At 51.0% G+C, this 20,665-nt stretch overlaps 2 protein-coding genes across 3 annotated transcripts; one reads left to right on the forward strand and one right to left on the reverse strand.

The window, feature by feature from the left end:
• The first annotated feature begins 2,643 nt into the window (after positions 1–2,643).
• CDC42EP1 (CDC42 effector protein 1) lies at positions 2,644–9,985 on the forward strand. 2 transcript variants are annotated; one of them, XM_083858986.1, is made up of 3 exons: positions 2,644–2,942; positions 6,447–7,312; positions 8,342–9,985. In XM_083858986.1, the coding sequence occupies exons 2-3, from the start codon at positions 6,868–6,870 to the stop codon at positions 9,133–9,135; spliced, it is 1,239 nt and encodes a 412-aa protein (XP_083715112.1). In that variant the 5' UTR covers positions 2,644–2,942; positions 6,447–6,867; the 3' UTR covers positions 9,136–9,985. The 2 variants fall into 2 exon arrangements, with proteins under 2 accessions (XP_083715112.1, XP_083715113.1); XM_083858987.1 differs by lacking the exon at positions 2,644–2,942 and adding an exon at positions 2,957–4,360.
• A 1,003-nt stretch (positions 9,986–10,988) lies between these two features.
• LGALS2 (galectin 2) lies at positions 10,989–19,075 on the reverse strand. Its single transcript, XM_083858988.1, is given in 7 exon segments — positions 10,989–11,827; positions 12,923–12,947; positions 12,949–13,021; positions 13,024–13,076; positions 13,288–13,370; positions 18,748–18,852; positions 19,004–19,075. Coding segments are annotated over 6 exon segments (387 nt in total). The 5' UTR covers positions 18,754–18,852; positions 19,004–19,075; the 3' UTR covers positions 10,989–11,680.
• Positions 19,076–20,665: the final 1,590 nt, after the last annotated feature.

Genomic DNA, 20,665 nt, shown 5'->3' on the forward strand with positions numbered 1-20,665 from the left:
TATCTACTTCTTATGCACTGAGCAAAGCACCCCCTTCCCACCGAGCCCTCTGCCTGTCCTCCTTCTTCAGGAAGTTTCTTGCACTGTTGTGCTCTTGGAGATCCATACCTGGAAATTTCCCAGGGAAGGAGGGCAGGTGGGAAGGCAGCAAACTGAAATGGCAGGAAATATAAACTCAGGGGTGAGCACCCTATCACAAGCTGGGATGCCCTCATCACCTTCCCTTGGCTTCTCCCAGACACTGGGGAAAGGGACTAGGGGGATTTTTCTTTAATGGAGGGGAATCCTGTATCAGCCTCCTTCAGGCATTGAGTCTGTGAGCAGAAGGCACTCCAAAGTGAGATAGGATGAAGGACTGAGCATCAGGAAGTGTGGGGCAGAGACCTCAACCCTCCCCACATCTGTCCATTCCTCTCTCTCTTCCCATCATACTAAGTCAGTCACCCATAAGAACTCAATCCATGTTGGAGAGATGAGTGCTGGGGAGATGATGGGATGCAATTTGCACAGCCATGTCTTTGATGTTGTGTTAGGCAAAGCAAATCCTCATCTAGGAAAACTGCCAGGCCACTTTTCTGCTCCATGATAAGCCCGGTGGCTGGTCTCTCTGTAATGGTGAGACTGGTACTGCTGCCTGGGGCTTAAGGTTACAGATGGGATGAAAGGTTGGGGTGACTGAAGGTAAATGAGGTAGCTGGGCTGGGAGGGGTCCAGGCATAAGCTGCTGCCCAGGGCACCCATGGGTGGTGCAATGACTCTGAAGCACTGTCCAGCCTCACAGCCACCTCTCATTTATCAGCCGAGGTGGATAAATAGGCTGAGAAGCAAGATTGTATGGATTGGCTTTCCAGGCTGTTGTATATGAAAGAAGGGGGTGTAACCAAGCAGCCAGAAGCCAGGATGAGTACTGAGATCCAGAGATGGCACATAGCCTGACCCTGGACGTCCCCAAAGCACTTCAGTGCTAGACCTAGAAGTATAAAAGTCAGAGCTTGGCTAGCATGGCCACAAGATCACAAGTTTAGAGAAGGATGCTAAAGAGAAGGCATTTCCAGATGCTTTCCTGGAAATGAAGCCCATCCTGGCTTCACAGAGATGCTTGGAGTAGGAGCAAGGAGAAAGAGGCAGTGGAGAGCCAGCTGCCCTGCAAGAAGCAGAACGTGGCCCCTATCCCATCTGGAAAAGATTTGTTCTGCATTCCCCAGTAGACGTGGCTGCCATCGCCCAGGCTTTGCTTCCTGAAGCAGCCTCTGCTGCAGGGCACAGGGATGGGGGTGAGGGAGAGCCCCTCAGGTAGGGTGGGGGGAAATGCCCTGGCAGGCCATGCAGAGGGAGGAGACCCAAAGAAAGGGTCTTTTCCTGCCTCTTCCACCACTCCCATTAGCTTCCACTGAGCAGGACCTCAGGAAAGGAATGCCTACCATAACTCTGACAAACCAGAAGGATGCATGTCATGATTTCTCCTCCTTTCCTTGCTGATGGCAGAGCTCATCTCCCATCAGAGCTAAGCTTCCGTCTTCTCCCAGGACACAGACCCACTTAAAGTACCATCAACATGCACATACAGTCTTAATTCCTAATGGAGAAAACTTCCACAGAAGGCAGAAACTCCAACTCCCATTTCACAGAAGAAAGGCCAGAGAACAGTGCCAAACCCTACTACTAGTAGTACTACTTAGTAAACGTCTGAGCAATAAAGTGTTCCTGCCTGGGCACCCCAGCATAAGCCACCCAAACCCAGTGAATGGCCACGCTCCATTTTGACATCTCCTCTGCAGACATCTTGTCATCCCTTCAGCCAGGCCCTACTTAAACCCAGCAAGTCTTGTCTTGCCTTCACCAGCAGAGACACCTCCCTTCTCCTCAACAGGGACCTGAATAGGTGCTTGTGCATGGCCAAGTGGTCCCCAGCAGAGCCACCAAGCCAAGCCTGAAGGCCATGAGGGTCACCAATGGCACTGATGATGCTTACACCCACCAGCAGGTTGCCCCTCATTGGCACTGATAGGGTCCTCTGCCCTGTGACAATCCAGGGATAACACAATGCCAGAGGGATGTGGTATCCCTTGTGTGGGCAGAAATGCTCCCTGGTGCCACCAAAGAGCACCTCTTTGCATTTATCCACTGCCACCCCTTCACCCTGGTCTGACACACTGTCGCTAGGATGACGCTCGTCCTGATGCCATAACACTTGTCCTAACCCAGTAACAAACGCCAGCCTGGCCCACGTGGCCTTTAGGGAGGCTGTCTTCCTGCTAATGCCCAACCCAATGCTGCCCACAGGTCCTGGTATGACCACCCACCTGCAGACCCCTGTCCTGACTGGCAGTGCTACACTGTGAACTTCCTATTCAATATGGGATCAGGGGACCCTATATGATACCCGAGGGGTGACACACACACACAGGGTTCAAAACTCTTTGCTTTGCCCTGCAGCCAGACTCCTCTAACCAGGTTAGACAGCAACCTGGCCTTCCCCCTTCCCCCAAACCCACTGAAGCAGACACCCGGGAACGGGAGGCAACTAATGCCGGCAGACGGGAAATGGCACTGGGGAAGCGGGGAGGAGGGGAGCGGCAGAGAAGTTCCTGAAGTTTTCTGTCCTGGATAGTTGGAATAAATCTCATTTTCTCTGGTCTCCTTACCGAGTCGAGGATTGGCTCAGCAGTGCTGCAGCCCGCCCTCCTCCTTCCCACGTCCCCTCCCCGCCAGCTTTGCTCCCTCTCTTCTGTGGCATCAGGGCGTCAGCCTGGGAGAGCCAGCCTGGGGGGTACAGCCGTGGGAAAAAAAGAGGGGAGCAATGCCTTCCCTTTCTCCCCCACTCCATTCTGGAACACAGCACCAGTAATCCTTGGAACAACTTACAGGGGCCTGCGGAGAGTGTCTCGCAACTTTTCGTTTGGAGGACGGGGAAAAAAAATAGTAACCCTGATTCGAAAGAGGTAAATCCTGAAAGTTTTGATTCATCAGTTTGTAGAGCTGGGGGCAGGGGGGTGTTTGGTCTAGAAGGAAAAGGGTGGAGCGGGTGCTCGGGAGAGGGGAGAAGCGGGAGGGGTGGCAAGGCGATAAAGACTGAAAGGATGGTAAAAAAGAAAGGGAGGAGAGAGCAGGAATGCAACAGGAAACTGAGAGTGAGGAAAGGGGACACAGGACAGGGGGGAGAGGGGGGAAGGAAAGGGAGTGAGAAGAGGGTCCCACAGATGGGGGAAGGCAGGAGGACGCTTGTCTCCCAGACCCTGCTCTAGAGAACCCTCAAAGCCCCACAGGCTCTCGGCACCTCAGTTTTGGGAGTATGGAGGAAGAAAGGGAGCACTTTTTCACAAGCGGGCAGGGAAGGGATGTCTGGAAACTGCCCACTTCTATAGCTCCAGCCTCCCTCTGTGCCTCAGCATGTCTGCTTGGAAAAATATCCTTGTTACACAGAGATATCATTATGTATATATATAGCAGCTAGCAGCACAGGAGTCAGATTTAGGCGTCTGCCTACTGCCCGGCACTGCTCCAGGAAAGCTGAAAGAGGCCAAACCCAGCCGGCCAACCCCCTTTCCCCATTCCCCAAAAGCCTGTCCCTGCTGGCCTTCCTCATCCCAAAGCAGTCACCCAATAGGGGAACTCTCCCTCCCTTCCTTCGGGAAAAGGGAGGTTTTTCATCACTCAGGAAGGCTGGGAAAGCCTTCCTGGCCACCCACAGCTATTTCCACCCGCTGTTCCTGCTGTTGAGACCACCCCAAATTTCTCACCCTCTTTTGTAGTATGTCCCCTTTGGGGGAGGGAAGAGGCTGCTTTCAGCAGCTCTATCCAACTAGACATCTGGATTACCCCCGCCCACCCCCCCCCCCCCCCCCTTTTCTGGTTTCCGCTCTTCCCAGCAAGCAGAACAGCTCTGGCCATTCCCAGCTAGTGGAAAAACAGTGGTAACCAGCTGAACTTGGGGGGAAATGGGGGAGGCCAGGCTGGGAGGAGGAGGAGGTGGTGGCAGCAGGTCTTTGAAGGCAAGGGGCTTCCCAGAGGAGGCAAGAAGGGAGCAAGAGAGGGTATGCCAGGGAAGGGGAGGTTGTGGTGGGGCTGTGGGCTTGCTGTCCCAAGAACTGGCAAACACGGAGGGCTGCCAGATGGAAGCAGTGGCACCCAGACAGAGATGGCCAGGCAGAGAGGTCCCTTTGCCCAGTGGAGGAAAGGACAGCACACAGCTCACCCTTTGGCCGCAGAATCACGAGTTTCCCTGGTGTGGAGGAGTCTGTTCGCGTGAAGGGGAGGGCTCAAAGGGGCAGGGACCCACCAGGGGCAGAAGGAAATAAGAGAAAGGGAGAGATTGGAAGAAGAAAAAGCCCAAAAGTCCTACCAGAAACCTGCCATCCAGGTAGGGTTGGGCACCATCTGCTTCACTCCCTCCCTCACTCTCTCCCTCCCTCCTTTTCCCAGTGCTTGCTGCCTGCCAGCAGGCAAGGAGAGCCAGGGGCCAAGAGTTGCTGGCTTGCTTCCCTGTGGTGACCAAGAGACAAGGAAGGAGAAACATTTTCCTCCACCCCCCTCCCTCACTCAATAGTTGTCCAGATAGGGAACAAGGGGATGCTCTCCTCCCACACCCCCCTTTCTCTTGCCTCCCCACCCCATCCCAAGGTGTGATGTCTCCCACAGGGGCGTGCAGAGCAGCTGTGTTGTGTGGAGGACCTGGGGTGGGGTAGGAGGGTCTCCCCTCAGAATAGCCGTGGCTGGTGCAGCACATGCTAAAGGGGACAGTCCCCACTTTGGATTTCTCAGGGGCTCCAATGTGCAGAGGAAAGGGAAACTTGAGTGCTGTAGCTCTCCTAATCCCCTCTCCCAGGGTCACTTGCCTTCCTGGGAGATCCTGGGGACAGCTCAAAAATATGGTTGTATCTCTCTCCCTGTGGTCCCAAGACCTCAGTTGTGCTGCAGGGACCACCCTAGTAGTTTCTTTTGTACTCCAGGAGAGCCCTGACCCAGTGGCTATGGGTGGACTTGTGCCAGAGAAAGGAAATAGCTCCCCAGTTGTCCCCTCAAACCCCAAACCTGCCACATGCCTGTTTTGTCCTGGCTGCAGGACAGCACTACATGGCCTCTGTGGGCAGGAGGAAGACATGAGCTGCATGAGCCAGGGTGCTGGGGGCCAGCAGGAACCCAACCTGCCACCATTCTGTCCCTGCTGCCACCAACCACTGCCACCCCAGGAGGCCACTAAACTCTGGGGAGGCAGCCAATGGTGCTGGGTGCTGCTGGGGGTGGTTTGTTTTCCCTTCCTCAGTCATTAACCCCTGGCAGATAAGAGGGGCCCTGAGTGAGCAAACAAGGCCAGGGCAAAGCAAAAATGCCTCTAGCCAGCCAGGAAAGGAATTTCATGTCCAGGAGTCCCCTTCACCAGAGCCTTTGCCATCCTGGCACTGACTGGCTGCTCCAAGGCCATGCACAGACAAGCAGGAGAGGCAGAGGACATGGCAGGGGAAGCCATGCAGCAATGGGGGTCCCAGCACATGGAGATCAAGACATGAGGCTCCTGTGTTTCCTCTTGGCATGCTGTCTTCCACAGCCAGCCCTGCTGGAGGGATTCAGCTCTGTCCTGACACTCTAGCCACAGAACTGAGCTCAGGGAAGGATATGTCCCCAGCTGGCTACCCAGGCCACTGGCACTCTGAGATGCCCCACAGGTGAATCCTCTCCTTTCCCCAACTCACACTCTCCCACTTGCTATGCACACCAACAGGGGATCTGCCAATCTGAGAGTCCTCCCCACTGACTGGGGAGGTCATCACCCTGCTGTGCATCCAGCTGCTGCTTCCTGCCTGTCCCTCAGTACCTCTGGGATCTTCCCGAGTGCAGGGACCCAACCCACCTTCTCCTCCAGCCTCAGGCAATCACCTCCCTTGCTGCTCCTCAGTTTCCCCTGTCTGCAAACTGCCAGCTCCCTGCTTCTCCAACATGTCTGCCCAGCACCCAGGGACCCAGCCAATGAAGGACAAACAAAACAATATACAAATATTGCATGTTTGCTTCCCACCACTCCTCCCTGAGAAGCACATGGGCCCCAGGCCTCACCCTCTACTTAAGGATTCATCTGAATAGCAAAAAGGAGGGAGAGGTTTCTCGCCCCAGGAGCTGGGGCAGTCAAGCAGGGCACTGCTCTGGGAGGAGGTTCTGCCTCAGAGGGAAATCCTCAGCCTGTGTTGTGGCGTGGGTCTGGCAAACCTGCTTTGCAGACGGGAAACTAAGGCATACTGAGGTAGGTCAGCAAGGTGAGGGAGAGCACGTGTTTTTAGAGGAAAGCCTTTTTCTTCCTCCCCAAGAGAAGGGCCAGGTAAGGGGGCAGCCAGTAGCAGCCTTGCCACTGCCTTATGTACTGCCTTTAACCTCCTCAGGCAGTTTGTGGATACAGACAATGGGATTGGGAAAATCCTGTCCGAGGGCTTCACTGTTCCTCTTGCCTTGTTTAGGTGGCCAATGCTCTTGCCCTGCCAATTCACCCAAAGCTCTCTTTGTTGCCTGATGCCCCATCCGTGACTGGCTGCTACTCACCCAGCGGCAATAGAAGACGGTGGATTAAGTCCACGACTAGACACAGCTTCCAGTGACCTCCACAGAACAGGGGGTGACCTAGACACCCTCTGGCAACATCTCTGTGCCACCACTGTCCTCACCAATGAGGACGTACCCTCTGAGGGTGATTTCATGAGTGTGACATAGCGCAGGGAAGCAGGAAACCTGTCAAAAGCCAAAGTGACATGAACTGTTACCCCAAGAGTATGGGAGCAGAAGCAGTGGGGAGGCTGCAGATGTGACAGACCACCCCAGTGCTGGAAGCCTGGTGAGGGCTGATTTTTGGAGCTTTCTCAAGGGCAGGGTGAAGGGTGCAACATGAGCCTGGGGAAGCTGCCAGTGCTCAGCTGGGTGTCAGGCTCCCATGGCAAGCGGCGGCTGAAGTCGGAGCTGACGCCGGACATGATTAGCCCACCGCTGGGCGACTTCCGGCACACCATGCATGTGGGGCGCGGCGGGGATGTCTTTGGGGACACCTCTTTCCTTAGCAACCACGGCGGGGCTGACACAGCCAAACCTAACAACTTCTTCACCCGGACGCTGCGACATGTCCGCCGGACACCGCTGAAGAGACGGGGCAGTGGGGGCCAGGCGGAGGCCTCACCCACCCCCCCAGCCATCTCGCCCATCATCAAGAATGCCATCTCACTGCCGCAGCTCAATGAGGGGATGTATGATGGAGGCAGCAGTGGCCGGGGCTTGACCAGCAAGTTCTCCTTCAAGAGTGCCTCCAACAGCTTCTCCAAAACACACCAGGCCTATGGTGAGTGACACGCGAGGCAGAGGCTGGTGCCCAGGTACTGAGCATCTTCTAGAGCCCTACTCTATTGCTCCATGCCTCAGTTTCTTCCCCAGTGAGGGACTTAGGGTTTTAAGGAGAGATGGGATATTTAAGACTGCTCAGTCATGACAATCCCTCCAAGCAGGTAATCCTAACCTTGGTCCTTTCTCCTGCCTTTGAAGGGTCTCCTTCCAGGGTGTCCCTCAAAGTGGGGCAGGGATGGTTTCTCTGTTTCTCCCCCTCTCCTGTAGCCCTACACAGCTGGCAGCCTGCATGGAGTAGCTGTGAGGGAGCACCTCCCATCTACCCTCAGCCCTACACCTTTCACTTAAGCAGCGTGCCTGAGGAAGCCAAAAAGGTGCTGGGACTGTAGAGCAATTCCCCCTCCAAGGTTGTGAGGTCAAGGAGACCCACAGGATGGCCTTCCCCACCTCCAAACAGATGTTCAAACCCTGTCCCTAGCTGTGCCAACCTCTGCATCTCCATGTGCATCTCCTTAGGAATTCCATCCACCCTTCTCTATTGTGTCCACATCCCTCCCTGCCAGCCAGGGTGCCCTTTGGGGAAGGGTTGTAGGAAGGACAGGACAGGATATCTGTGTGGCTTCTCTTCAGCCTCACAGCACTAGACTGTGCTCAGCTTTTCACCAGGGAGGAAGGTCTGGAGCAGAAGGTCTCAGGGTAGGAGCTGGATCTGGGGTGCCTGCAGCAGCTGGGGGAGGTGGTCAGGCTCAGAGGAAAAGGCAGGCTGAGGCAATGCTGCCATCTCCTGGTCTCACCTGCCTGGCTCAGCCCCCACTGCCATCTTACCAAGCCCAGAGCCCACCTGGAGACTCTCTGCTGTAACTCTGGGCTTTGGAGATGTCCACAAAGACATTGACCTGTCCTTTAGAGGCCAGTGTCACTGACAGGAGCATGACCTGAGCCACTTTGGCAGCAGTGTCCCTTATCCCCTGCAGAAGTAAATCAGGCTTCCTCCCTTGCCTCACCAGCCATACCTTTTGCCTTACAGGGCTGGAGTCTGGATTTTGTACCATCCCTCGTGTGCCTCGCTTGGAAAAGGCCCAAGAGACCACCCACCCTGGGGAAGATGAGCTGGATCGCTCTGACTCTCTGCTGTCCTTCCGTCTAGACCTGGGGCCCTCCCTGATGAGTGAGCTCCTCCAGGTGATGAGCTTCTCTGAAACCAATGGGAATGAGGTGAGGGAGGATGGCCCACACCTCCTGTGTGAAGAGGGGACCAAGGACAGGGTCCCTCCAGCAGTGCATGCATCCCACGAGGAGGACAAGGCAGCATCCAGCTTCTGGGACCACTCCAGGCAGAGCAACCTCTCAGGGGCCAGCTCACTGCCGGGTCGGTCAGTCCGTGCCAATGGAGAGGCACATGCCATTGAAGGCGCTGGAGCGAACTCTGTCTGGGGGACAGGGCCAGCGGCAGTGCCCAGAGGGTCCCCGTGGCAGGGCCACTGGGATGACTGCACCATCGAGGCTGGAGAATTTGACCGAGCAGCCCAAGTCCTGGCCCGCCATTACGGTGGAACCAGCACCCCACGGAGCTCGGAGAAGGGTGAAGGTCCCCAGCAGGCCCGGACACAGACCCTGTGGGAGAGCCCTAGCAGCAGCTTGTGGGGGTCACAAGTGACAAGGGAGAGCCGGTCCCCTGAGGCCAGCTGGAACCAAGGAGAGGAGGAGGAGACCAAGCTCTCCAGCCTGCGGGAAAGCTACAGTGGTGCCCGAGGGGGCCGCAGCAATTCCTTTGAGTATGCTGATGAGGAGGAGGAAGAGGATGATGAAGTCAAGGTGTGAATGGCCATCCTTCCCATCACAGGCCCCACCAGAGACACTGGTGCTGGGGTCTTTGCCCTCCTCCCTGTGCTCCACCTACTGGTGGCAGTGTCACCAGCAGACCCAGTGGGTGACCTTCTTGCCAAGTGGGGGCACTGGGCAGGCTGGGGGTCCCTAGGGCTGGGCCAGGCTGCTGCAGAGAGACAGTGGGCACTGCAGAGCCAGGCATAGCACCCCTTCTCCAGCCTCATGGCCATTAGACATCAAAGGAACATTCCCATGTGCCAAAAGAACCCCAAATCCTTCCTACCCCATCCCATTCTTCCCAGCACCCTCTCTCTCAATCCTCAGCCTGGCTCCACTAGCATGTCTAAGGACATACTCCATCTTTCCACTGACCATCCTCTGCAGTGGCATGCATGCCTCCCCAGAGGCATTCCCTCTGATAGCATCTGTAGGGGATGGGGTGTCCCCAGCTCCAGCTGGTGCAAGACCCTTCAGTATAGCACATCTACCAAGAGGGGAAGGTCAGCTGGGGTCCCAAGGGGCTGGCAAACCCCACAGAGCTGAGCTTTCTCTTTTCCCTTGCCCCCACAAAAAGCTATGTGCTCAATGTTCAGGAAGTGAGAGCATGCACAGAAATAATCAGGAATCTTTCCACTTGCCTCCTGCTGCTGGGCATCACTTAGGACAGCTTCCTTTTTGACCCCTACTCATCTCAGCAACTGAGAGGGGAGAAACTTCTTGGCTGACTGGTGGCAAAGACAGGTTGTCAGGTCACCAAACTCTGCAGTTCAGACCCTAAAAATCCCTTCTTTCCCCCCTGCCTGAGAACAAGGAGACTCCTCTGCAGCCACTCAGTTTGTGCCACCATCCTTGTCCCCCACCCCATTCTCCCCACACACACCCCTCCTTGCAGCACATCTCTTCCCCAGGGTAATGCAGACCATGGCTACTGTCCCTTGCTAAGCAACCCTGGGTGACACAGCCGCCCTGGAATGAGCTGCCCCTCATGCTGGCCCGTGTGCAAACTGGCCCTCATAGAAGCGCCTTTGTGCCAGGGTGTGGAGCCAACATGCTCAGGGGCTGAGGTCACCGGAGGGACCCTCACAGGACCCCCCCTTGTTCTCTTGGACAGGAGGGGGTGTGCAGTGGGAGGAAATGCTGGGCCATGGCTGCAGGACTCTGCTCCCACACAGCTCACCCATCACATGGCCGCTTTTGCCAGGAAGCTCTTCAGAGCAGGATAAAGAGCTCCAGGGTGTGCACATACTGCACGTGGAAGTGCCACTTGCAGCCAGGCCAGCAAGGTTAAGAGCAAGCCCATGTTCCCTAGCCTCCCCAAGGTGCTGCCTTCATGCCAACCACCAGCAGCAAACCAGGACAGGCACCAACTTCAGGAAGTCCTCAGGTCTGTCCGCTGGAGCCCAGCAGGATCAGCCTTATTCTCCCTTGCACCTTCCAGGTTGGGGACCTGGGCTCTCAGGATGAGCTGCCCTCTCCTTCCCAGACCGTAACACAAGACCAAAGACCCATATATGTGGAATTATCCTTTCTGCCTCCCCTCTGTATCCTATGCACTTATTATTATCCTATTAAAACAGTTTTGATACTAACTTCTCTGCTGTGTTCCCTTGGCTGCTGTGACCTTATTGTCTTCCTTGCTATGTCTGCTGGAGGCCCAGTCACCAATCCTTCCATCTTGGACAGTGAGGAAGTGCAGAGGCGGGGCAAGGGCACTGCCACCTTGCCTTTAACCAGGCTCTCTATAAGTTGCTCCTCTACTCTGCTCTCATTCCACCCAGCCTGAAATGTCCCAATGTTTGCTATCACACATCAGCCTGACTTTAACCTGGCAGGATACTTTTCAATTAGAGCAGCAGCATGTAATAATGGGGACTGTTTGCCTGTAGTCCTGGGCAGGGAGGTACTGAGCCACATAACTCAGCCGAAATCCCAATGCCTCCTCCGCCTCATTTTTGCTGAGTAGGATCTGCTGTGGAAATGTCAGCCTGACTGGAATGTGCCAGCAGATAAGTGAGGTGAGGTAAAAAGGAAAGTTGGAGACAAATCCATTATCTATGGCAGGAATGTTGGCTGGTTGCAAACCTGTGCTGTTGTCCCCATGCCACCTTTTAATTATGCACTTTTATAGCACCAAATGCCACATCAAATGCCACTTCATTCACATTTATGCCTTCCTTCCCATTTCACCATCCCTCCTTCCCAAAAGCTCAGCTGCAGGAAGAAATGGAGTATGTGCTAAATGGAGTATGTTGCGAAAAGATTACACAATCGTTTCCCAAGCAATCATATAGTGTCTTCATCCTGAACCCCACCTACAGCCTGCTTTGGCCTACCTACTATCCCTTCAACCCCACGGCCTGTTCTGACCTGGAAGGTACCTGGCATTATCCAGGTGATGGCTTCTTTGCTATTGGTGGGAGAACCTTGGGCTTTGTCAGTTGCTTGCGCAGAGACACAGAGCTCTCACAGAAACAAAGCAGCTGGAACAAGCAGTCTTCCACTGGCTTGGGTTTTTATTAGAGCTAGGGAGCAGTGCCCATCAGCTCAGCTTGAGGGAGATCACCTTTAAGCCTCCTATGATGCTTATGTAGTTGATCTTGTGGTAGCTGTGCCAGTTGGGGAAGTACACTTCATAACCACCTGGCAGTCTCACACAGAATTTGTCTGACAGCATTTCAATGAAGAACTGGGAGAAAAAAGAGAAAGAAGGGCAGGAACTTGGGGCAAGAAGGGTCTTCAGAGGTCAGCATCTAGGCAAAAGCCTGACTTACATAAGAGGGTCAGACCTGTCCACTACAACCTTAAACAAGGTACTGGGGGTTGAGGTGAGGGTGATTCAGGAAATGAGCATTTGATATCAAGAGTCTAAGCAGGAATACAGACTATGTTTGGGGACAGGATCTCTCTCCTGAGGCTGTTTCAGCTACTCAGATTGTAAACTCAGAGCAGCTAAATCCAAGTATGTCTTTACATGTCTTTATAGAGCATGTGGAATGTGTACACCACTGTTCTGCTCTGAACAGGGCAGAATAAACCTGACTCCCCAATGCCCTCAGCAGCTCACCAGGGCTCAGAAAAAGGAGCTTTGCTGATAAACATACACAAGCAAACAGGACAAGAATGCATCACTGGTCATTTGCAAACTAGAGGCAGTATTTCCCAAAGCCATCATCTCACTACTCCTTCCCCAAGAGCCAGTTCTGTCTGAGGCAACAAGCTTTCTCTCCACAGCTATAGGAAATGGACTACTCCTAAATGCAACCCTGTTAATGATTTGGAACATCAGATAAGATGAGGCAGCAACTAGGACAGCATCCCTGGCAGGAAGAAAGGACAGATTGGCAGCATGGATCCAGGAGTAATGAGGACAGAAGAGTTGAGGGAGAGGCTTTTGGACATTGCTCCAAACTCTGGATTTCCTTAAAGCACATGTTTACACAGAAGGGAGGGAGAGAAATAAGGTAGACAGCAGCAAGATCCTGCTTCTTGGATACTCCCTTTACTTTCATATATGCCCCTGGTGCACTCACCTGCTGGGCAGATGGAGGGGCCAGAAAGCACTTTTAAAGCATGAGACAGGACTCAAAATTCCCAGAAACAGCATTGCAGTTTTGAACAAGGAGTGGAAATGGCATTCAGGACCAAAAACCCAGAAGATGAGGGGCCATTGTGAAGGAGCAGGAGTTACTGGGTAGGACTGGGAAAACTGCTAACCAGGGACTTCCTCTCACCACACATTGCCCACATACCCCATAACCCCATGCTGGCACAGACTCCTCACCTTGACAGTGCAGCCCCTGAAGAAAGAGGTGGCCACAATGTTCTGTCTGCCAGGAATTGGAGCACTTGGAGTTACAGATGATGACAGACTCATTGAAGCGGGATTGAAGTGAAATGCCAGATCTCTCAAGCTGCAGCCAAGATTGATGCTGAAGCTGTAAATGAGCATGAAGAAAGTCATATGCATGGACAGGAGATGGTCTTGGAAGACTTGAGATCCAACACACATCTCTGCACCCAGTTCTTCCATCAGTGTTGCAGGTGGCATAACAATGTCCTATTTTTTATCTGGCAACCCTGGAAAACTACCTTCCTCTACAGCCCACCTTCAACCCTGGCATGCCAAGGTGGTTTCTTTGTGCTTACCCAACAGTATCAGCAGATATTTTGCCCTTCACCTTCAGGGTGTTCCCAGGCTTCATATCCAAGTTTAAGATTTCAATATTTTCCTAAGACAGAGAAAAATAGTCTGTGTGGCTCCTTCAGCCATTCCACTTGACTTGCCACTGCAACTGAAAGGGTGTTGCTTGGAGGCATCCCACCCAGGATATTGCTATCAGCTGGTGCTCCTCTCATGACCAAAACCCTCCACACTGCAAGTGCTGAATGAACTTCTCATTCAGTGAGAGAAGAGTGGGTTGACTGAAGCCCACAAGAAAGAAGAGACATCACAGAGAAAGGAAGTGAAAACAGGCTTGTCCTCAGCAGAAGGAAAATAAATCAGGACAGCAGAGATACAAAGAGGGTTAAAGCGGAGGGGCACTGCCCAGGGTTCGGTGGAAAGCCAATGCTGACCAAGAAATGCAAGTGGTGAGAGTGGCTGTGACTTGCCAGTCTCACTCAGCTTCACTGTGCTGAGGACCCTGAGTGACAGAGGACAGAAGCAGCAGCCCTTACAGGCATCTTCCTCAGAAGGCAGAGTAACCAGTCAGGGAGACACCAGCAGTTTATCTCAGAAATGCTTTGCATGTAGGACCTTACGACCCTAAACTTCCCTGTGGCTTACATATTAATATGACCCCTGCCTTGCAAAGCTCCAACGGCTGCTATTAAGCCAAAAGACTTTGATCCAAGGTAAAAGCTTTCATATGTACACTTCTTACAAGGCATTCCAGGAAATAAAAGCAAGTCCCAGGCTTCTTGGTAGGCTCCCAGTGGAAGGACTATCACACACAGTCCTATGGGGTGCTACTTTAGACATGACATAGGACAAACATCTTCCCAGGTGACCAAGGAGGTGTGACCACCGTGTTCACGTCTTTCCTGTATGTAACAGCTCACCCAAAAGAACATCCCATCTCCTTCCTTTTGTTGCAAGGGGCAGCTCCAAAATCCATATCAGCACACCAAAAATGGTCTCCACCATCCTTCCCCACAGTGCTCCAAGGAAGAGATCAAAAGGGCTTGGAGGAGAGGACAACCAACACATCCCCTCTAGATGGCATGAGCTATGGAGTGTCCTTTGCAGGAGTGACATAGTGGCATTCAAGCTCCTTCTCTTCTTGTGGCTCTAGATTCAGCTGTGTGGATTGCAGTACCCATATGGGGGAGCTCTCTGCAACCTCCTATCCAAGCCCCATCTAGACCCAAATCTTTTATCTTGAGGAGCCACACACCAGGCCACATCAGGTTTAATAGTCCCATCCTCCCTAACCCTTAGATATGGGAATGTTGTCCTCATAGGAGAGTATCACTCCTGCTGTCTTCTTCCCAGGTAAGAGCTACAATATAAGTCAGTAGACAGTTGTCCCTGATTTGTAAGACTCCAAAAGTCGAGTGGGAAAGGGAGACAGAGGAGGAGGTCAAGGCTCAGTAGACCAGCAGTCCCTTAGTCCCCCTCCCAAGCCCTGCAGAGAGCACCTGAGTGCAGTCATCCTGCTGCTGCACAGACAGCTGGGAGACAGCTTCTACACTTCCCTGAAACATCCTGAAGAAAGGAAAAGTGCTGATAAGCACTCCTGCCCTAGAGGAAGGGGTCATAAAGTCCAGCAGCCTTGGGAAATTTGTTTGCTGTGGAGGACGCTGAAACTGTTGGTGCAACTGCTATGGGCTGAGCATAGAACCAGCAGGAACCAGTGCTGAGGATGGTGTTCTCTGGCATTAGGTCTCTTTCCCACCACACTGCTGTGTCCACAGCACACCTGTACACACCTTCACATCACACTGCTCTCCTGCCATCCAGAGATAATACAGAGCCCAGGGTCCTCTTCTTAAATATTGGAGCAAAAGTGAATGGCTGGATAAATTGCACAGTAACTCACTTTTTATCTGGGGAGTAAGGATTTGCTGTATGGAGGGTATCCTGGATATTCCGGTCTTAGTAAATATACCCATGCAAAGGGAGTCTTCTACACATTTAGGCAAAAGCAAACAAACACTACTTGCTTATTTTCATTAAGTATAAATCTATTAAACCAAGGCATATCTTTCCAACACCATTTATAAATGCATACTTGTTAGCCTTCATTACTTGGTTAAATTTGTAAACAAAACTTACAGATACATATACAAATTAAAATCCCCAAAACATAGTACACACAAAAGCTAAAAACCCCTGTGGATGTTCAGAGTTGGAATAGGAGAATCCTCATCTCTGTGTGCAGTTTCTAACATGCAGGATACCTATAACCTAGAAAAACAGAATCACTCAGTCTCTGTCTAACCAGTGCATGGCAGGTTAATAGGAGGGCATTATCCATCTGATACTAATTTGATAGATTTTTCCAGAACTATTTCACTTCCCAAGTGTAACACAGATAACTTTAATTCTGTCATCACCCTATCAATACCTGCAGCAACGGATATTGTTAATCTAATCAAGTCTTGGTTTAGATTTTGGCTTTGCTATGTTGGTGTAAATTTGACAGACTCATCAGGGGGGTTCAGGTGGCTTCCCAGAGGTTGCTCCAACCCATCCTGTAGGATCATCTGTGGACAGCAGGGAGAAGGAACTCTCCTGACCTGAGATATTCTAGAACACCTGCTTTTATTGCAAGGGTCGTGGGTAAAAAGCCTCAGCTGAAGGGAAGTCCCAAAGAGAGAGGGAGAAAGAACAAAAGGATAAGAGCTAAGAGAGAAGGGAGCAAGAGAGGTGGGAGCAAGAGAGCCAGAGAGAGAGGTGGCAGGGGTCAGACCGCAGGGGTAAGAGAGCAGGGATAAGAGCTAAGAGAGACAGAGAGAGCAAGGTCCTTGTTACAATACATTATATCTCTTTTTGTGATGAATATTCTAATTTACACTAACCAACCCATACAAAACACAAAATCCTATAGAATCTACATATAGCTATAAGAACTACTACATTACCATGTGTTGTATTTTAAACTCTAAAAACTACTCTTTAGACTTTTCTGTTTTGCTACATTGACCTTTGGATCCCTTAGCCAGCAGAAAGGTATTGTTCAATCAAAAGGGATTCTCCTCCAGCTGGCTAGGCTATTGTTTTCAGGTTATATAGTAACTAAGACTCGGTATCCTACAACTCAAAGTAAACTTCCATTTCTATCTCGATTACAGGTTTCATATTTTCAGAATCTTTTGCTAAGCAATCATATTTATAAGGTTTCCCTGATTAATCTTCCCCAACACCATCCCATACAGCACCCATAATTCCCTATTTCCTGGGCTGTTGAGGTGTCTTTCTTTGCCTCGGCCAGCCCTGACACCTCGACAGTATGAGGGTACGGCTCGGCAGCAGGGTGAACCTCACCGACCCCTGTGGATTCTTGTCTTGCTTAAAGGAGTGAAGCAACAATAGTAGGAAAAAAGAGGAGGCTGTTCTGGGTTAACTGCTGGCTTTATTCATTAGGGTATCTGCCCCAGCAGACACCCCTCAGCAGAAGCAGCGGGGGAAAAGCGAGGGAAAAAATCTTTTTTTGAACCCTCGAATGCAACACCTTTTATTGGGGGGAGGAACTCAGGGATGGGTCTAACTGGGGACAAATCAGGGGCCAACGGGGCATGGCTCTCTGGATAAATGACATACATAGTAACAAATTAATAACTCAGGTGGGGAGACAGCTGAAGTCTTGTCCAATCACTTGGGGTTTTTCCTGGAACTTTCCAGACTTTTGGAAGAGACCCCAAAGTGACAGACAAGGCCCAGGGGCTGGATAATTTCTGACTGACATATAACTGGGGTTGGGATGAAACTAATGAGGGTGGAATATGGGTGGCATGGGACAAACCATTATAACTTATAAAAATGAACTTAATACAAGGAACAAATACATACATAAAACTGATAAAACCAAACCCACACAACTACACTGGGCGAGTTCATACCAGGTAGGTATGTGAATTTGGTCTCTAGGTGGGTATGCCACTGCTGCAGCAATATTCATGGTGCCATCCATTTGTCTGTGAACTTGGGCATTAGCCACAAACATTTTCAGCCTATCTGGAAGGCTGTGAAGGGGAGGAGTTAATCTGGCTTGATTGACAGGAGCTACCATCAGGAATCACCTTAATTGATGTCTTTCATACGTTTCATTGCTTAAATACAGGCCGTCTTTTGCACAGAGGCTGCCAGATCTGAGAATCCTGTAGTTAACAGCAGCAGGCTTTCCTGTGTCCTGTGGGTCTATGCCCCCAGCACAGTACTCAGCTCATGTAGTTAATGAGTAGTTATGGTTACCTAGGGTAGTAGTTAAAAATACTTTATGTCACCAGGATCTTTCTGCCTCTTCCTCACTCAGCAAGATCTGATCTCTGCCCATAAGGGAAAATTGTATTCAGTTTTGTATTCCCCTGAACACCTTAAATGTTCTTCCAGCAATGTATCTTACTCTGTGGGGAACTGTATTGTGGGTTTCTCCACCCCCTTCACCTGCAGTTTCAGTATCAATTAAAGGCTGAACTTTTACCACTTTTGGGATAGAGTCAGAGTCTGCCTCTAAATCATCATCATTGTACCAAATGTCCCCATATCGTGTTTCAGGATCCTCACAATCTACCATCCTATAGATGTGCTGGACTGAATTAGAGGATGATTCATGTGGGATTGTATCAAGTAATTTACCTAGATTTTTCTACATCTGTTTTTCTAATCTTTTAGCTGCAGACAGTAGTTTTTCTAATTGCTCATTTTTATTTAAAAGAATACCTACTGGTTTTTACAATTTCTCCTGTGTCTCTTTCTCAAAAGACAGTGCTCTTTCTAAGAACCTCATTTTCTGACTTCAAAGTCATAAATTTTACATCTGCAACCCTTTTCAGGTGACAGGAAGCTTTTGATTTCCTTTTGCACACAAGATAAATAACCTCCCAAAACTGCACAAATATCCCATTTTTCATTCAACCCACAAACTAGTAATGTGATCAGCTGTTGCCTGGACATTATCACAATTAGTTTACGCCCATTCCAACCCTGGAGGAGAGAGGCAACTACCAAACTTCTCCAGGAGAGAGTAAAACTTTAGTATTACACTGGTCACCCTTGGTAACCCTTTTTCCTTTGGTCTCCCTCAGAGGGAGACAACCTGGGCACACCAGGCAAGAGAAAGCTGTCACCCACAGAGGACAGTAAAAGTAACAGTAAAAGTTTGGTCAACCTCCATCAGAAGGTGAATCTCCCACCAGGTAGGAAGAACAGTAAAAGTTCGGAACTGTTAAACGGCACTTTGGGTCAGATAACAGTGATGCCAACTAAAATATTACAATTCACTGTTGAAGTCCTCTGCCCAAATTAAGGTGCAAAGGAGACTAAATGCTAGTTCAACAATGCTGATTTTATTTTACAGAATGAATCTTATATGGAAAAGAGAAAGGGAGAGAGAAAGAGAGAGGGAGAGAAGAAGAGAGATAGGGCAAGTAGAAGGTAGTCACCTCCATGGATCTAGCAGCCTCCCATTGGTACTTCGTGCCTTGGGCTTCTTGATGGTAGGGTCTCACCCAGTTCACTTTATTTCCTGAATAATTCTTATGCAGTCCCTCATTTGGGTAAAAAGTAGAGGTAGAAGTGACTTTCAGTTCCTCATTAGCACGTGAGGCAAGAGTAGGCATGGTTCTGCCATCGTGCATACTCAGATTTTAATCTGATGGTCACTGAGGGTCTGTTCTGGGGGTTTTGTGAGACAAGTACCTCAAAACCCAAGTGTCCTATTTGTGACCCCACTTCTTGCACTTGCACAGTAGTTCACTTCTTATCTAACACACCAAGTTGAACTTTGACCTGAACTGCAAAGCCAAAACCAAAACCTTGCTTCTTTTGTGAGTTGTGCTTATGCACTCATGACCTATTTTCTGCAACAAGTTCACCGCGAAGCCCTTGTTTAGGGCATATACTGCAAATTAATAAGCCTTTCCTTACAGTTGCCTGAGAGGGAGAGCAGCATCTGTCTCCTACTGTGTCCAGTTCTGGGATCCTTAATAGTACAAGTGAGACATGGAACTCCTGGAGCAGGTCCAGCGGAGGGCTACAGAGATGATGAAGGGACTGGAGAATCTCTTATGAGGAAAGACTGAAGAAGTTGAGCCTGTTCAGCCTTGAAAAAAGACAGCTGAGAAGGGACCTCACCAATGTCTATCAGTATCTGAAGGGAGGGTATCAGAAGGATGGAGCCAGCTCTTCTCAGTAGTGCCAAGCAATAGGACAAGAGGCAATGGGCAGAAACTGAGACACAGGAAGTTCCACCTGAATATGAGGAAGTGCAGGTGACTGCACAGTGGAACAGACTGCCCAGAGAGGTTGTGGAGTCTCCCTCACTGAAGATATTCCAGCACCATCCCTGCTAAAGCAGGGAGGTTGGGCCAGATGACCCTTTGTGAGACCTTCCAATCTGACCCATTCTGTGATTCTGTCTGAGGGATGAGTAAAACTACCCATGAAGAGAGTTGAGTGCAGAGCTAGAAGTACCACAGATGTGAGAATATGCAGAGAGGGGGACAAGCAGGAAAGAGGCAGGAATGAGCTGCTCAGAGAGGGGCCATGAGATTTTACCAAGATAACATTTACCCCCTCCTACAATGCTCAGCAGGGGCGTTCACCCCTCTTTTATTTGCCACTGGGAACAATAGTGGGAAGCCAGGCAGTAACTCTGCCAGGACTGGCGACTTCCTTCGTCTGCAGAGCTGAGACTCCACAGGGTCAGACACCAGCCCTGTGCAGATGGTCTCCCTCATGAAGGGGTATATGCTTCGCACATCAGAAAGGGATGAGACTTTAGGGACCCCAGAAGAGTCAAAATTCTCCACTGCAGTTGGAGAATTCTGGAGGTGGCAATTGGGATGATGAAAGGAGGGTGACGGGGGCAGGTTGATACTTTCCTCTGACGCTGAAAAGAAGAAAGCCTGGGGAAACAATAGCATGGGAATGTAAATCCCAAAGAAAGAGGAAATCTGGCTAAAGAGCATCTGCAAAAGAAGTGGAGGATCCATGCAGTAAGGAAAACATAAAAAATAGCTGTGGAAGCTGGCAGCCACTGGTGCAAAGGATCCAGGAACCCTTCACTCCCCAGAGAGATGATCCTATAATAGGATAGGATACCTGATTGGAAGTACTCCTCCAGGGCCCCCAAGATTTTCACCCAGGCCAGAGGGCAGTTGGCTTGTACTGGTATGGGACACCCATGTTCACATCACTGTGACCAGAGGAGCATTTGCTGCATTCCCAGAGGGAAAGCAAAGACCCAACAAATAGTCACTTGGTGTGAGGGTGGGGGCCACGTATGACCCAAAGGGCAGGGTGAGCTTCCAACAGGGAGCAGACAGGCCTGCAATTCTGCATGGAGAAAACAAAATAATA

Source organism: Zosterops lateralis (assembly GCF_965231275.1).
Source record: "Zosterops lateralis genome assembly, chromosome: 4".
NCBI lineage: Eukaryota > Metazoa > Chordata > Aves > Passeriformes > Zosteropidae > Zosterops > Zosterops lateralis.

Coding starts and splice junctions, on each gene's coding strand:
- CDC42EP1 (XM_083858986.1), top strand. CDS start 6,868: ATGAGCCTGGGGAAGCTGCCAGTGCTCAGCTGGGTGTCAGGCTCCCAT. Junction 7,313..8,341: donor CAAAACACACCAGGCCTATG/GTGAGTGACACG, acceptor TTTGCCTTACAG/GGCTGGAGTCTGGATTTTGT.